Source organism: Perna viridis, chromosome 2, assembly GCF_037379345.1.
Source record: "Perna viridis isolate PV_CMFRI_1.1 ecotype Kerala chromosome 2, ASM3737934v1, whole genome shotgun sequence".
In the NCBI taxonomy this organism is placed as follows: domain Eukaryota; kingdom Metazoa; phylum Mollusca; class Bivalvia; order Mytilida; family Mytilidae; genus Perna; species Perna viridis.
The window spans coordinates 17,548,981-17,567,927 of record NC_142446.1 but is presented as its reverse complement, the minus strand read 5'-3'; the positions used below and the strand labels follow the sequence as shown (position 1 = coordinate 17,567,927).

General features: G+C 31.7%; 2 protein-coding genes across 25 annotated transcripts in view; both read left to right on the top strand.

The window, feature by feature from the left end:
- Window positions 1–18,947, top strand: part of LOC148623874 (muscle-specific protein 300 kDa-like) — a 183,505-nt gene that overhangs the window by 100,280 nt on the left and 64,278 nt on the right. For all 23 annotated transcript variants that reach the window (XM_088566150.1, XM_088566144.1, XM_088566155.1 and 20 more), the window contains 3 exons: window positions 417–590; window positions 877–1,053; window positions 2,539–2,844. In XM_088566150.1, coding sequence (XP_088422276.1) covers window positions 417–590; window positions 877–1,053; window positions 2,539–2,844 — 657 coding nt within the window. The remainder of the gene's footprint in view (window positions 1–416; window positions 591–876; window positions 1,054–2,538; window positions 2,845–18,947) is intronic.
- Window positions 2,851–8,061, top strand: LOC148623875 (uncharacterized). Of its 2 annotated transcripts, none has more exons than XR_015919529.1 (2): window positions 2,851–3,941; window positions 4,703–4,844. XR_015919529.1 is itself a non-coding variant. In XM_088566160.1 (2 exons), exon 2 carries the CDS (start codon window positions 5,102–5,104, stop codon window positions 6,386–6,388), a length of 1,287 nt encoding a protein of 428 aa, XP_088422286.1. In that variant the 5' UTR covers window positions 4,196–4,331; window positions 4,703–5,101; the 3' UTR covers window positions 6,389–8,061. The 2 variants fall into 2 exon arrangements, 1 of the variants encoding a protein (XP_088422286.1); XM_088566160.1 differs by lacking the exon at window positions 2,851–3,941 and adding an exon at window positions 4,196–4,331 and having other exon boundaries at window positions 4,703–8,061.

The following is an 18,947-nucleotide window of genomic DNA, read 5'->3' as shown; positions in this document are numbered from 1 at the left end:
GAGTGTTAGAAAACATTAAATTCATTTTTAAAAATAGATTTGACAAATCTAGCCAATTTCTTATAGTATAAACTGAAACTACACTGTCAAAGTGAAAGTTTTTTTTTTCCCTACCATATTTTACCTAGACTGATTCTTAAAGAGACTGGTACTGCAATGGTTTACTGTAAAAAGTTTGGTTTTGTGTGTTTGCTTTTGTTATTTCTCTAGTACAACAAATGTACTATGTTTTGTAAACAAAATTATGTTCTTTTAAGAGTGCACCCATCTGAGAGAGAGGCTGTTAACGACAATCTTCTGACTAATAAGGCTATAATAAGTTCATGAAATTTATATTTACTTACACAAAGGAATTGCTTTGAATTTTTTTCTTTCTTTTTTTCTGCTTTAATGTAAGAAATCGTGTTATTTTACAGGCAATGTGGGAAAGGATATCTGCTATGAGACAGGAACTAACCAATGCCTCCCATCGATGTGAGAACCTTGGTGGAAGTATGGAAAATCTGAGTCAGGATGAGGCTGAACAGGATTCTAATGTTAACCAACTGGCAGATAAAGTGGACACTAAGTTTAAGGAGGCTAATGCTGAGGTAAAGTACCAGTCTTGATTAGAATTTCTGAACTTCTTTATACAGATAGAAACAAATGATAATGAATATATATGACCATATAGGGTAAATATACCATTAGATAGATGTTTTTTTTTGTTTGTTTGTTTTTTTGTTTCTTGTTGAAACTTTCATTCCAACTTCAACTTAATGTAAATTATGGAATAAAAAGTACTCATATATTAGGGATATTTTACATTATGTAAATAAGAATATTAACAACTAAGAATTTACTCCGATTGTAGTTTCATTGAATTTTTTAATACAGCTTGAAAAGAGAATGGATACTGTTAGAGACACAATACACCAGTGGGAGCTAGTAGACAGAATGAGAGGAGACCTACGTAACTGGCTCCGTAGTAAGCAGGAGGATTTTCAAGAGATGGAAGAAAAACCTGCCAAGCTTCATGCAGAAGCTGCTGAAATAGAAATAGCCAACCTACAGGTGTGTATGAATTTGAATTTAAAATTTTTTTGAGTTATCTCCCTTATATTACACCCGAGTTGAAATACTATGGGGTTGTTTTTTTTTTTTGCTAAATTGTTCTACCTTTCATTGTTTGTTCCCCACTCTACAGAGTGGCTATACTGTAAAAACCTGTCTATTCACACCCTGTCTATTCACACTATTCCAAAATCATATACTTTCTGTGTACTCTGTGACTCCAAAGTTTCAGAATATATGTAAAAAATATTGTAACAGATTATTTAGCTACAACTGAACATAATGTTTTTTTATATTTGATATATAGCTTCTGCATTAGTCTACCTATTGTAATGATATCTGAATTTGCATGAAAAAGAAAGAATGATAGCTGAAGTTTTTTTATACCCCTACTCAACAAGTGGACGGTATATTGGAATCACCTTACCCATCAGTCATTTTGTAAATCCAAATTTCATTTCAATTATTTTGGCTCCCAATAGATGGATGAGAATTTGGTGTGTGGCTACATATAGATGGGGAATATGGCCACAAATCTTCAGTTATTGATTCCATAGGGTTCCATATATTTTTGGCTGTAGCTTGTACCATATTCGTTTGGATATTAGGGACTTGAATACACTTAGGACACCCCACTTAAATATATCATGGGATGAAGTGGATTTCTAGGGACCACTCGACTGGAATACACCTAGGACACCCTACTTAAATATATCATGGGATGAAGTGGGATTCTAGGGACCACTCGACTGAAATACATCTAGGACACCCCACTTAAATATATCATGGGATGAAGTGGGATTCTAGGGACTACTTGAATCAACTAGAATACACCTAGGACACCCACTTATATCATGGGATGAAGTGTGATTCATTTTTCTGCTCATCTCGAAACCCTGAGGTAATTCATAAATATCCTCCAGAATACCAAAATAATCCTTGAAACTGGCACTTAGTTTACATGTGAAATAATTCCAATAATTTTATATGGAATGAGAGAAAATTTTTGTTACAAAAATCTTAGCTCAAATAAATGGATTGATTTCAGATTTATTAGTGGCTTTATATAAATGGAGCATATGTTGTAAGTGATTTGGATTGGTCTGCGATATCAATTTCCTGTACAAGTTGGGGTATATCTGACACAACAATGCATACAACTTCCCTTTTTTTGTAATTTAATGAACAAATATTATGAAAGACATCTAAATGTTTCACCTTTGTACTGTATAAGAATATTTTTTTTTAAAATGTTCTTTTTTTATTCACCCTTTGTGTTTATCATATACCCTTGTTTTACATTTATGTTTTTATTATCTGTTAACTGTTACCAGTAACACTGTGCAACACTGTTTCCCATTTATGTTTTTCTTAAGATTCCAAGGTAAAGTAGGTAAGATGTGTATTGAAGTTAAACAAAATAACAAGGTTATAAAATTTGATGTTGTTGAAATGGATTTAATAAAAAAAATTATATGTTTCTAGGCTTTGAGAGAAGAAGTTCAAGCTAAAGGCCCAGCAATCGACAGTTTCTTAAACAGATACAGAGACTTGACCCAGCATAACCCTTCCTTAGTAGACCCTGTAATGAGGGCTGTGAGAGAAGACTGGGAAGAACTCCTTGGTCAAATAGAGAACCTACTAGAAGAACGTGAACAGAACCTCCAAGCTAGTCGAGAACTCCAGGAAGCACAAAACACAATGGATGATGACCTGGAAAACTATGTTAAAGAACTAGAAAGAATTGAGAAGGAAGATGTGGCTGTTCAAGAAAAGTCCCTCCAACTCAAGGTATGTACTGGGCTAATTAACTACTTCAACAGTCTTCATGATAAATCATGGGTCCTCAGGTATTGTAATTTATATATAATAGAATTTAACTGTTTGAGCAAAATAACTTTTACAGACATTTGGGATGATCCGTGTATCATGAGGACTGCCATAATATCTCAACTCATTTTGTAGGATACACATTCATGATTTAAACCACTTGATAAACAATTGCTTTATTGTAATGGAATTTAATTTCATGTTTTATTCATTTTGTTAAAACTTTCAAATGAAATAAAATTGATTTAACTTTTGTCTATACTTAAAGCTTATCAGATTATGAAGTTTAGCTATTGTAAAACTAAAACTGATTACTAAGGAGAAAACTTTGATAAAGGATTGAACATTTTTAGATAGATTTGTCTGGATTTAAAAGCTTAAGCGACTAGAATTAAATTGCTTTTGATGGATAAATAGCTGTAGATCAAAAGGTCAAATTAAATCGATGACTTGAGATATTAATTCTTTAGTGATGTAGCTATTCTAATATTGTGTGTTGGTTTGTGGCATGTAGCAATACTGTATGAGGGAACACTAGTATAATACACTAAAAAAAACGCCATCAACATCGTACATTCACTAAAATAAAAGTGAAGTCAATGTTTAAATCTTAGTTGCCCACTTGCTTTGCATGCTCTTAAGGCCTCAGATGTGTTGAAATAATGGAGTCTAGATTATAATGTTTTCAGATGGTATAAACCTCTGTACTTGTAAATTTTCAATCCAGGCACTGTACTAGTAGAAGGCACCTATTCCAATATCTGATTTTTTTCCTTATGGCTATGCATAGTAGTTTTCTTTATGGATACTATCAACTATTCTGAAATGTCAATATGATTTCTCTTGGATTAAGATTTGTAAACACCTTAGCCCTGTTTAAAGATTTTGCTTACCTAGGTTATATTAAATCTACGGTAAAACATGCCATATCATGTTTGACTGATTTATAATCGTGGCCATTTAACGTGCTATCGGACAGCTGTTTATGTAAAATATTCGGGTACAATTTGGAGGAATTGGCAGTGATAGGGTTACACATCAGTTTTTAAGTTAACACTGTAAGTATACATATTATTCAGATTGCTATTCTGTGTATTCTTATATTAACTCCCTTTGTTCCCCTCTTCACTCTATCTTTTGTAGTGCTTTGCATTTTAACCCTATGTTAGTCTTGTGAGTTTTAAATCTGGCGGGAGTTAATCTATGACATGTTTCTACAAGTATAATAAATCAATGAAGAACTTTACTGTTTTTAAATACCTGGCTTTTAAACCGTCAGATGGGATCACTATTGGGTTATTAAGAACTACTGTGTCAATAATTGCTCTCCTTTAAACAATAGTCTACTCTGTAAGTATAATCCCAATACTAACATTCTGGCTTTGAATTTCTACCTGTGCACATCTTTCTACCTGTGCTGTGTTTACAGTGACCTAAGAACCTTGCAGGTAAATTTTATTTCTTTACAAAATATTTCTATATACCAGCATATTATTTCAGGCTTTTTCATGCAAAGCAAGTCAGCAACCCATTTATCAATATGGTTCTTTGGCTGCCTTGGCTAGTTTGTTTGAGGCTAAAATATGACCATTGATATAAAATGTCGACCATTTAAATATATTTTCATAAAAAATCATCTATTAACACATCATTGAAGATGATAACCATACTAGACATTTGTAGACTTCTCTATCTGTATTTACGTGTGTGGCTACAGGGTTAGTGTGAATTTGTGCTAGTTTTGTTTGGTTATTGGTGATATCGTTTTTGCTATGATGTGGTTACTTTATTAACTGCCATTCCTCCATTGTACCTGCAGACTGAACTGGTGAGAAAGCCCTGCAGATCAACCCAGACACCCAACTCTTCAGCTCGGTTTGGTAGTCGACGTAACCTCTTAGGACTAGGGTCTGATGATAGTGGTGATGATGATGATGGAGATGATAGTGTGTTTAAATGGCCTTCATCCAGACGTGGTCCATCTAGGAGCCATAGTAGGCAGTCACTGAACCATAGTAGATTGTCATTAAACCAGAGCAGACAGTCACTGAAAAGAGCCCCCAGTGGCACACTTCCACGTACTCTTACACCTACTCCTAGATCACGACCTCGTCACAGCCATCATAATCGCTCAAGTGATGATTTGAAGAAAGGTGCTGCAGCTGCTGCACTTGAGTCAGAAAGTGAAGAGTCTGGATATGGTGAAACTTACTATACCATGCACGCTAGTAGTTTTGACAATGTACTAGAAACTGAAACAATTGACACAATGAGAGGAACACCACTAGGATTAGAAATGACCAGATACTCTGACAATGAGTCAACAGTGAGTTATATCACTGGTGACTTTCCTCAGGCCAATCCTGAGGACCTTATTGATACTATGACTCAAACACCTGGACATGCCAGGACACAAACTGATCATGATGCCATGAGTGAACCAAGAACAATTCACACACAGACAAGTGGTCTAAACAGGAATATATCATTGCAAGCTTCACGTATATCAGTAGCTTCAGGCAGATCTACAGGTTCGCGTGGATCTCGTGCTGACTTGCTACGCAGTATTCTAATGGATGTCAAAGAATTGAAACAACAACGTGGAATAAATGAAAGTCCTAATATATCAGAGGATTCAATGATGTCTCAAGGCTCACTCAAGAGAAACATGCTTCAGACTATTCAGTCTGATGTACAGACTTTGAAAAATGAAGGTCGTCAGGGTACCGCTGGAACACAAACAATACAAGAGACTGGTACCCAGACTGGACTTAAACTATTTCCTGAAGGAGACAGTGCTCGTAACTCTAGGCATGGACGTTTACGAGATCTTATGGATGAGGTCAAAAATATTAAGGGTGGAAGCCCAGATAGTCCAAATGAGTTCCGCTCTAGGCCAAGTTCTAGAACTGTTACACCATCTGAAAGGAGACCAGTGTCAAGGACAAGTGTACAAAATCGACCATCCCCCGTTCGATTTTCTACATCTGGACCTACTGTCAATGGTCACATACAGAATGGTGTACCAGAACAAAATGGTTATGATTATCAACAGCAACCATACACCAGACAATTACCTGCACCACCATATCCTGCCCAACAAGTGAATGGATATCCACAAATGCCTGGCAGGATGGTGACACAAGATGATATAAATGCTATAAGTGATAGAATACAACGGTTGCAAAATTACCAACTTCCCCCCAGACGTACTTTGCCTCAACCACCTCCACCACCACAGTATATAGTACCAGTGTATACAGCCCCTCCACGACGCGTAAGAATTAATGAATTTCCTCAATCCTACGAAGATGATGGATTTTTATCAGATGAAAGTGAGTATGATGGTGGTCATGCTCCACGTAGGGGAAGGAGGCGACGTAGCCGTTTAGATCATCTGGATATCGAAGATGCCCTGGATGAGGCTGTCAAACAGGGCCGTCAGCTGAATAAAATGTCCAAAAAAATGAAAGACGCCTTAAGAGATGACCTTTTAGATTTATAGATATTTATTTATATTGGTCTGTGATTTTATTTATAAGCCTTCTGTGATATTGAACAACATGTACGCAAGGTGTAAATGTGTAATTTGTGAATATCCCAGGACTTATGTATGGTATTGTGGTATTGTTGGTGTGTAAATGTGTGTAAATATGGATGTTTTCTTTTGAATGGATTATTTATTAAGGTGCTTTAAAAATTATATATGGATCATTTGGAGCAAGTTTAAATTGAATATTTTATCTATTTACATTTTTCACTCTCCGTTGACATCTTGTCATTGAATGGAATTTTATTTACTTTTCAACCAATTGAAGGTGAGGTCTTTATCCCTATATCAAAGTTTTATTTTATTTGGCTCGGATTCATTTTTATTTCAATGGCACTGAACACCATTTTTTGAAGTAAGATCAACTGTATCAACTAAAACTTTCTATTCAAAACATATCATTTTTTATCCAGGGTTGTTATTTGCATTTATATATGTGGTCATCATGTGTATTAATGTTTGTACATGAATAGAGTGTAAGCTGTTAGGCAGCATTTTAAGTAGAAATTTGCACAACCATTTAACTGAGACAATCAGTGTAAGAATATCTTGCCTGGGAAACATCTGAACAATACTCAATGAAGGAGTTTTCATGGACATTTTTATAGAAAAAATTTATCCTGATTTACTTTGACAGATCAAGAGAATAACTACATTGTAAAAAAAAAGATCTTTGAAATTGACAATTTTCTGCAGATCTTGATTTATTTAATGGATTATTGTAATTATTGTGTCTATGAAAATTTCCTTGTATAAACTGATCTCAGAAACATCTATTGTTATATCAGAGTACATTGTACAAAATCAATGGATCCAATTTTAGATGGTTGCTGATTGATCTTGGAATTTATGAATGGTGTGCAAATATTAGCAGTATTGATTGTTATGTTTTTTTGATGCATTTAACTTTTGTTGTAACCATCAATATAATCATTAGTGTTTTACTAGTGAGTATTATAAGCATTTTTTTCTAAGTGATTCTGAGTTTTTTTAAGTGTTGTCTCAATAAATGTACTGCTACATTATACAAAAGTACACTGAATTTTTTGTATAAAGTTAAGAGCTATACTGGAGAAAATTTTCTCAATACGTCTCTTTATGTCTCAAGGATGAGCTGTTCATACACAACTTTTTGTGTATGTTTTTTTATCCTTTTCTTCATTTTAGCTCAAAAACTACATGATGTTATAGTTTGTCATAAAGCTTGATTGTTAGCAAAATATATGAAATAGCATTGCAATGTATTAATAGGAACTATATTGTACCCGTGAAATACATTATTCAACATTCCGTCCAAATGAATTTGGATTTATTTTAATATCTGTGATAAGTTAAGATCTGATCTTCCTGGTTGACAGGGCTTAATATTTTGTAAACTTTGCATTTTAACTGTGATTTTCTTGTCTTTTTGATGGTATATGTATTCAATGTATTTATATTTTTTAAGATTTATATAAGAAGTTTATTTCCATCCATTGTATTAACGTTAGACAGAAGATGCTATATTTAGAATCTTTAGATCATGTGAAGGAATACTGCGTGTAGATTTCATGGTATTTTAGTTATTGACTGCAACTAGCAGAAGAGCATTTATATATTGTTATGAAAAAATAAAATATTAATATAAATATTATCTGTTTTTACCCCCTGCAGCTCTGACTAATTTCATTTTAGTAGAGGTTCTCCATTTTAATTTCTAACTCAGGAAAGTAGCTCCTCAGTTATGACAGTACTCTGTGTACAGTTGAATTAGGTTTTGAATTTAAATTCATCTTCTGATTTAGCCATCACTATCAGTTGAGTTGTGGAAATTCTTTTTTTTCCCTAGCAACATGTGAAAGATTCTAAAATTGACACTATCTTCTTGACTGTTCACACAATAGTTCACCCAATACATGAAGAAATGAGTAAAAAAATACATGGATTTCAGACTACACTTACTGCTGAATAGAAACACAAAAAAAAGAAATCATATTGGTTATTAATTACAGTACTTATATGGTTCACAATATGTATAATATTGGTTAAAATTAATTATATACCCAAAAAAAGGAATGTGCTAATTTCTTTGTGGTTTATGAGACATCAGTCTGAGTTCAAGCATTATGTTTCATCAGCTGAAACTTATGGAATCGATTTGAATTAGGTTCGGAGCTTCTGTATGATAAAATGTAGGTTTCTGTTGAACATTACTTGCAATACTATTGGATAATTTTGTGTGAATTTTTTGGTTACCCATTTGTTATAAAAAGATCATCATAATAATGATGACAAGACGTACTGAACTGTTACAGTACAATAACTAAAGTTACAATGCGTGCATACAAAATAGAACAGTTTAAACATAGCCTTATCATCAGAAAGAAACAGATTCTAAGACCAGCTGAGACCAAAAGAATGTGAAGGTAAGGAAAGAGGGACCACTCTGTCACTGATTTTACTTCCTATTACTTGACATGAGAGTTACAGGTGTCTTCTACTGTATGTAGTGCCTAGTGTTTCTTTGGGGGTATATTAGAATGTGAAGTATGTGTCAAGTGTAAAACAACCCTTGTGTAAAGTGAAGGAGGTCTCTAAAGTAGTTATCAAAATAAAGACAAACAAGGATACTTGTTCAAATAAAATTCAGGTGTTCTAGGACCACCTTGCCACTTTCACCAATAAATTGAACTTACATTATGCTGAGACACAGATAAATCTTTCCACCAATTTTATTGATTTTAAACTGAATGAACACTTAAAGAAACTTGGTTATACAATTAATCATTCAAATTAATTATGGATTATATGTCTTAAAGGTATTTAAATCAAATGTAAAAATTCCAAATGACTGATATAAAATGGTTTGACTATAATAATATCAACACCATTATTGGTATTTCTGTTTGATTTGTGATAAAGAATTGTAGTGAGATGTCTTTTCATAACTATTTATTGGAGATTTTAAAGGGTATGAAACCATTCAAACTGTACTTTTGATTTGTTCACTTAAATAGGTTGACAAAAACCAGAAATGGCTGGGCAAAACTGTATTGAGTTCATAATAAGCCTCACAAGAATAAACAATTACCTGACAACTTTTAGTAATTATAGTGTTTTGCATTTAAAAATATAAATTAAACTATGTTTGCTTAAAAATAACAGAAACATGTCAGATGTAATTATAAGAATTGCATATGTAGGCGTTGACCAGTTGCACATTACATGCTTGTTTTATTGAAAATGTGCTATAGTCAACACTTTACACGCTGATGAAACATCAAAAATGAAACATTCAACTTTTAAAATATTCCACAATAGCTTCCTTTAATGGAACAAAGCACTTTTTGTGTCTTGATCTGTTGACCCTTTTGTTGTTTCTTTTTGCTTTTTTGATGTTTTTATTTTAAAAGGTCAACTTCTCTAAAACCTCAAATGTCAATGTTTTGAAACTTTATAGGGATGTTGACCTCAATGCTCTTTACTAATAATCCAATTATTGTGTTGCTCAAGAGGTGCAACCAGTAAAAATAGGGGCCTCTTTGTTCCAAAAATACACAACTAAATTGCAATTGATTCAGGCTATAGTTTAATTAGAAAAGACAGTAGCAAATAAATAGATAAGTATTTGGTTTTAATTATCAACTGATGATTCTGCCTAAAAGTAAATAATAAGATTTATCATAAATTCATTATTCAGGAAATTACTGCTACCATTCAGTGTTGGTCTATAAAGTTTGTAATATATAATAACAAACAAAAACCCAATGAAAAAATACCCATTCAAATTCATTATTGATTAATTTACCTGTAAAAGTAACTGAACTAGTAAACTAGCATTCGTTTTGATTACAAAGCATATGTGTCCATAGGAAAATTTGCCCTATGTTTTGAATGCCAACAAAATTTAACAGGTAAAGGTTCGCAAATAATGTTTGTAATCCAGGAACAAACTGTACAGACAATAGTCAACAAAGTATCTTATGTAGAATTTCCCCTGTTACTTGTAAAAATTACACTACAAAATTTTAGTAATAGGATAAAAAAAAAAAACAGAAGGATGAAACTCAGTATGTTAGGACTGAAAAAATGGAAGAATAAAAAAGTCAGGTCAGAGATTACCTAATTAAAAATACAGAACAGAACATTTCAGCCTACCTCCCCCATTGAAATCAAATGGTATTTCATTTAAATTATGGGAAAAAAACTCTTCTTATAAAGACAATTCTTAAGAGTTCAAAGTGAGAGTGTAAGTAATTTAAAAGAAAAAAATATAATAACCTGAAATACTTATTAAATTGATATCCTGCCCCCGTCTGTTAACATACACCTTTTTACCAATGACCTTGGTGTTTACATTGATAAGGACTACCTATTTACCAAATTTGATCAAAATCTGTTGAAGGATGTCCACATGCATATAACATCCTGTCTCAAATTATTGATTCCTCACTATACTGATGGTACCCCCAGATTGTTGAATGCTTAGGAAAACAACAAAAAACATTCAAGCCAAAGCACATCTTCAGTATTCAATGCATATTTTGTGAATGTTTCTATTCAGTGGTGAAGGAAGAGTTGCATACAAGAGATAGGTATCTTTTATTCATCAAAGCCTGGGTCCATGTTTAACTATGCAAATCTGTAGAAGTTTCATTAATTTTCTATTGTAAAGTTAAATTGGAGATAAAAAAATGGGTACCCTATTTTCATCAAGCAGGCAAACTCCATGTTTTACTATGGACACCTCCTTAAAAAAAAACAAAAAATATTAATATGTGAAAGTTTCATTAAATTTCACTCACTGGTGTCTGAGGAAATGAGATGGGCAATCTATATACATCAAAAGAAAAGATTATTTGTTACTATGAAGCATTACCTCACTCCCCCTCCCCCCCCCCAAAAAAAAAACAAAAAAACAAATATAAAAAACAAAAAAACAAAACAAACAAAAAACAATGTTCAGATCAAAATCAGAAATAGAAGATGCACATCTTCCATGTGTGATAAATCATTTGTAAAAATTTCATCGTCTTCTGTTTGGTGGTACCCACTAGGAGACAATTGTAACTGTATATTCATCAAAGGCAAATCCACCTGTTACTTTAGACACCCCCCACACTTCCCAAAATAAACTGAAAAAGGGGTTGCACTTCTACAATATTTGATAACCTTATTTGTTGGATTGAGACCACAATTATTTCACCTTGATTTGTAGTTCTAATTTTAATAGTGGGACCTTCCTCATTGTTTGATATTTTTTCTGGAAACTTATTAAATAGGTTTTGTTACTAATGGTAGAAAATAGGTACATTTACGTGGGATTTTTTAGGACTTTAATGCCATTCATTTGTCATATTTATCTTGTGCATTAATTTCTTTAAAAAAATGAAACAAATTTTTCTCAAATTTAGATATGAAACCCCACTTTGGGCTAGAGAAGATTTACTAGGTTTGTGGATTTATTTTAATCTGTTCAAATGTATATATTGAAATGCACTTGAAAATTAATTGTGATCTCATGCCTGTGAAAGCTTCATTAAATTACATTCAATGTAGTATACCATAACTTAGCAAGCAGGGGTTATTATAACATTTTAAGTTCAAACCTATTTTTATTTAAGAATTGGCTATGATAAAAATTTTGTCTATTGAAAAATAACATAAATTTTTCATGTGCATATTGTTTATTGCGAGAAATGCAATAAACAAAATATGCGCATGGAAAATTTGTTATTTTTCAATAGACAATATTTTTATCATAGCCAATTCTTATAAATTAATTTAAAAATCAGTAGCCATAATTTGGAAATAGAAAAAGGCCGTCATCTATCAATTCCTGCAAACGAGAGATTATGTAAAGTTTGCAACTCTGGGGAGGTTGAAGATGAATTACATTTTTTGCTAAAATGTGAAAAATACTCCAAAGTTAGAAGTCAATTTATGTCCAAATTATCAAATATCCTCAAAAAAGATATTGATTCAATTAATTACTACACACTGAAACAATGTATATTCGGTGATTCATATACTACACTAAAGATTATCACTAATTTTTTTGATATTATTTTTTCTATCAGAAAATTTTTTATTTCATAACAAATATCTCTTCTCATATCATTTGATTAATACTCTATTTACATGTATACCGCTACTATATATGTTACTCTTTTATATATCAATTATATGGGCCTATGCCAATTATTGTAATTGTGTTTGTGCCAATAAAGAATATTAGTATATTAGTATTTAAAACATAGTTTTATTTTTAAACATGAAAAAAGTAGCTCTGAATTTAACTGAACAGGGGCGTGTCAATATTTTTTTATCCATTGAGATATAACAAAATTATTTTAACCAATCAGATTACAGTATTTATCTCAAATTAATTTATTCAGTAATGTTATAGATACCCCATGCTTGTTTTTGTTTTTTGTTTTTTGTTTTTTTCCTTTTTCTCTTTTTATTTTATTAATTTTCTTTGGTTTTGTTGTTTTTTTCCACAAAATTGATATTTAATTTTTTTTCATTATTGCCTCACAGCTGAAATTTCATATATTTTTCTAGAAAAAATATAAGGTTTTCACTAACCACTTCCAACATTTCCATTACTTCACATGTTTAACAAGTAATTTTCAATGTTTCACTGTGAATTCCCAGGAAAAATGACACCTTAAAGTTGCATTCCATTGCAAAGCTTGTAAAACAAGGCTTTCAAAATCATTATTCTAATGGTACGATGACCTTGAAATTCTTAACAAAATTTAATTGAATAAAAAATACTGAAAGTCAACATTTTTACCTTTTCTGCTAACTGACAGCATGGAGCATGTAAACGATATTAATACACTTTTGTAGTAAATTACAAAAATGATTTTAAAGTACACATTCTCAGCTTTATTGTGACTACTTTTGATCAGAATACACACAAATAATACACTTACAATGCATATTTCTATGTTCAGTTTGTTTATGGTACCTACATGGGGTGGGGGGGGGGGGTGGCCTTTTGACCTGGAAGTGGTTAGTGAGACCTAAGTTAACATAGAGTTGTCTCTTAAACCTTACATTATGTTTGCAAAGAGAGATAACTCTGGTGTTATTCTGTCTTGTATTTTCCATATTTCAGGCAGATGTAAGCCTGGGCATGGTATCTTTTCTTTACAATTTGTTTTGGTTTTTTTTTTTTTGGCCACATATATAAATGAATTTTTACTTGTTTTTGCATACTGATAATTTGTGCTTTGCACTCAACTGTTCTTTAAATTGACTTTTTATACAACTGCAAACAGTTCTGTTCTGCCAAAAAATTTGCCAAAAGGTGTAAAATAGGTGTTTATTTAAAATTGATGGAGAAGGTTTATTTCTCATTCAATTTTGACAACTGTTTTTTAAGAATATATCTGAGGGCTTTAAGAAGTAGGCTAGCTAATTTACTCTTTCATTTATTGTTTCTTGAAATTATTGGGTAGAAATTGATCCATGAAAGCACCTGGAAACTCAAACTTTATACTTAAATTGAATTTCAAAATATTGTGCCATATTTCTTCAAAATCAGTTGTGTCCATAATGAACTGTAAGTCCCTATGTTAAAGTATGTCAAATATTAATATTGTATCCATACTTACCCTAAGTGAAAAGAGTTCAACTGGCAGTGGTCGTATCTTGCTACGCTCAGCAAAGCTTCTTTTGTAATTGTCTATAACATCCACTAGTGCATCTAATGAAGTGGATAACCTTAATCCACCTGTGCGAGAAAACCACCACCTCACTGCCTTTACTTCAAGAATTATCTCTTAAAAGCATTACTTTTTATATCATGGTGAGTTTTTCTGTAGATTGCCAAAATTAAAGCAGCACCAGCCAGGAATTGACTTTTAACCATGGACCCCCATGCAATGTAAACTGAGCTAAAGTACTTCATATGTAATGAAGCTGAAATCGTCAACAAGCAAAAGCATTTGTTTAAAGTTTCTAATATCTATAAACCTACAGAAAACTTAACTTTCTAAGGCATTAACGATAATAAATGTCCATTAACTTTCAGTGAAATGTCCTCTTCTTTTGTGCTCAAACTTCACCATCACAACCCTTAGGCCAATTAAACTTAAATTCTCATCCAACCTTCACAAAATATATGGGGTGGGTGGGAGGGAGGATTTTTTATTTTTTTTCTTACCAGATATTTGCTAGCCTTGTTTTAGCTAATTGAAGTATAGATCTAAATCCATAGCTACATCAGTTTCAGAGAAAACAATGTTTTTGTCACCAAGAAATGTAAGATTTGTGTGTTGTAGTATCTCAATACTAGAAACTGACCCCCAAAAAAATCCTAATTTTGAAATGTACGCCCCAATATTTTTTTATTTTTGTCAGTCTTTTAGGGGAAGGAGGAGATGAAAATGTACTTATTACTCTTGTGTTTTATTACTCTTTTAGCCTTATTGACAGAGTGTTGGTTTATAATTTCTGGAGTAAATTTCCTGAGAGGTACTTTGTGTTGAGTGTATCATGCTCTATTGTTACACAATCAGTTATTTGATTAAAGTTATGAGAGAAAAAAACAACATTATAAACATGTAATGTTTCGGTGTGAATGTGGTCTGGGAAATGTTGAGTTTATTGATTGCAAGTTTTATCAGCCCTCAAAAAGTACTCATTTGCTGATGTTACATGCAAGACAAATATTAATGAAGGTAGAAAAGTGCTGGTTGATTTCAATAGCACATTGAAAAACCCAAGGAGGCAAATAATATAATATATGGTAGATAGATCAATTTATTTACTTTTCTAAACGTTTCTTACTTCTGATATACACAATTATGTAACATTTTGCACTTATATAATAGAAAATAATATAATTTATTACGTTATGTATATCCTGTTTCAGTTAAAATACTTGTCATAAATTATCTTAAAAACATCTTCGTAGGATATTGGCAAGACTTTAAACTCTATTAGGCATGCCAAAAAAGACCATTTTTATTCAGAGATGTTAGTATGGTAATGTTTTAAAATCAATAATTTAGCACTGTAGTAAGTCAATCAACGCCTTTAACAAACAAAATATACAAGCTGTAAAAAGCAAATGTTTGGTCATCTCGTTTTCACTTCCCTGGGTACAGCCTTGTTTCATCTTTTTTTACAATATTGATAATATGATATAAAAATATGCCTTATATTTACCAGTCAAAACAACCACTCTAAATGGTCATCTAACAAACATTTTTTTTCCTGTAATTTAGTTGATTTTTTTCTGTGGTATTTGCTCAAGAGAGAAGTAAATAAAAGCTACACATAATATCTTATCAAATCTACACTATGTTGAGATTAATATTAAATGTAAAATCCAAGATGGGCAATTCTGTATGTAATAGGTGGCACCAGACTTAACACTGTGAAGGTCATTCTTTAGTAGTCTGTCCAAATACCACAAACCACAATCAAATTCTAGATACCATGATACCCTAAATTGGTATATTACCTTATGTGCTCAATGATAAGTTTGACAAGTGGTTGATTTTTTAAAAACTTTGATCACTGCGATTCCTTGTGTTTGGGTTTCAGAAATGAATGAGCTATTGTATAATTGCCAATTTATTATTTAACACACAATATTTATTTGTTATCCAAAAAAAAAATGTACGAATGTAAATAATAAATACAGATCAATGTAAATTTCAATAGTTAACCCAAATATGATAGTAAATATTTAACTGATATTGAACAAAAATCTCACAAAAGTTCCATTTAAGTCCAATACACATTAGATGTTGTAATTCAACTTTAAATTCTGGTTTTTAAAGGGGTGGCCAGGTTTTATCATGATTTAGTTGTTACATATGTAATATGTAGGTAAAGTAAGAAACAATACGGTAAACTCCCTCTAATTACAATGGAATACCTGCAGTTGTTCTGGTTGATCAGGCTCTATGGAAAGTGAAAGTGAAATAACTTTAAATGGATTAAACATATAATGTTGCAGAAAATTAATTATTGTTAATTAGTGAATGATATAGATTATGGGAAATGGTCATTCTAAATTGAATTGTACAAGTAAGAAATCAAAGAGACAAAAGGACTTAGAGAAGAAGAAAAATGGACAGGTAAATCTTTCATATTCATTTTGGGGGATTTCAATGAATCAATAAGAAAATGATACAACCAGGCCCTAGTTTATGATACTAAGATCTGCAATAAATTATGTTCTTTAATTTGATAGAATCTTACAAACATTTTATGTTGTAATAGTCAAGTTTGAATTGTTGAATTTTTTACTCTTACTGAGTTATGTGCTCCATGATTTGTTTTGAAAGCTAGAAGTGTTTAAACATGGCCTTGTAAAATCCTGATGATAATTTGATAACCACAAAAAATACTTGTTTCTGGTATTCTACCCTATAGCACTGAATGCTAGGTTTCTCTATTAATTTTGATTTGTAATTTTGCCAATGTGGATTATTTTTGTGATCACTTAAGATTTTCCACAATGACTTGGTCTTTAAGTAAATATTTTGGAATTAAATTGAAAATTCAAGTTCTTGTAAAAATAACATTGAATATACAAGTTAAATATTTAGACCTACATACAACACCTTTCATAGATTTTGTTTAGGTAGATTATGTAAGGAGATAAGATTTAAATTCAATATTTTTAATCATTTGGAAGTCTTCAAATTCTCAAGTGGCCAAAAATATTTCATAATCGTATACATCGATTTCTGAAAGGGTGATGGGTAATGTATCAAAATTTAATTTATATGTTATTTAACCTCATGTCTACTAAAGCTTTCCTTGATTTACAAACCAAAATGCTCATTTCCCTCCCCTTCCCTTCCTTCCCCGTGATACCCATTTTCCTGTCATCCCCTTGATTTACAAACCAGAATGCTCATTACTCACCCCTCCCCTTATTTTTAAGACTGAGCAGATATTGATAAATCCAAATAGATATTTTTCAATGGTACTACTGAAAAATACATGTTCATATAGAATGTTGAAACATTCAATTAGCATTACGACTTGACAGAATATATTTAACTATTACTGGTAAATCATGTGCTTCTCTAAAATATAGGTAGAATTTTACATTGCTTCTCAAATGAGACTCACTGTCAAAAATGGAGGTTTCTGCCAAGATATTTTCTTGGAAGAAAACATTGGTCATTTTACTTTTCTCCCTGAATCTATCGAAAAATTATTTCATACCACATAATTTACAAAATGGCTCTTCCTAAAACGAATTTAACAACTTGGTAAAATATGGGTTGTAAAGTACAGCCTACTATAATTTTAGGATATATTACATATTATATTGGTTAATTTCCTTTTAGGTAAGATTTACATGGAACCTTTCCGCTGGGTGACTTCATTGTAATTAATGATTGTTGATTATGGTTATCGCTTCATTTACAGACATAAAACTATGGCCTATCAGTGGTTATTCAATCTCATTCAGGTGTGATTTAATGTGTTTGAGTTTGTTAAACATTTGGTTTGTTGAGAAATATTATCAGTTAAAGATTCAATGATTGAAATTGAATTTTTCATTTAAAAAAAAGACCTCTCAACACTTTAGTCTTACTTTAAAGTAATTTTTCAAAAACACCCCTCTAAGATATACAAAGTGAACTTCATAAGTAATGTAATGACCAATTCATTATTTAAACCAAAAAAATACAATATTCAAAATTGGAAATATAGTATGGTCTTTAAAAACTTTGCACCTTTTTTTCATTCTTAAAAATCCCAATCACAGTGAGGGGATATTCCTGATATTAACCACAGTTTAATACTGATACTTGGACAGATTAGTATTGGCTTTAGCTTGACTGGAATCATTCTGGTAATTTTTGTTTTACCTCACATTTCTGGCTGTAGATTCATGTCTTCTACAAACAGTTTCATTTTTATGAATTTGATATTTTACCAAGACTGCTGAATTCTTCAGTTCTTTGCTGTCCAATGTTTCTATAGGCTATATGCACTAAAGGACCAAAACCAATAAATTTTATGTCTTGATTCCATTAAAATACAACTTGTAGACTTTATCAAACAGTATATGTTATATAATGTAAGCCATTGATAAAAGAACTACATGTTTATCCATGATCAATAAGTGAAGAACTTTTATAGGCCATAAATCTACTTATAGTAACAAAGATTTACTATTTAGTTAAAGAGATTTTTAACACTTACTACCATGAGCATTTTTTAATCCTGTAAGCCTGAAGCCATAGTACATAAAATAATTCACCACTTCGTAAACCAAAAAATAACATTTTGTGAATATTTTTTCCCTTGCTTCTTGTGCTGTATCATTGAAATATATCTTAAAGAAACCACTTGTTTTCTATGCTAACTTTCAACTTTTTATAAAAATGTTTGCAATTGTTTAATGGTATGGTGCTGTTGTTCCAGTTGTCATCAATTGTATAATGGTATGGTGCTGTTGTCCCTGTTGTCATCAATTGTATAACAGTATGGTGCTGTTGTCCCTGTTGTCATCAATTGTATAATGGTATGGTGCTGTTGT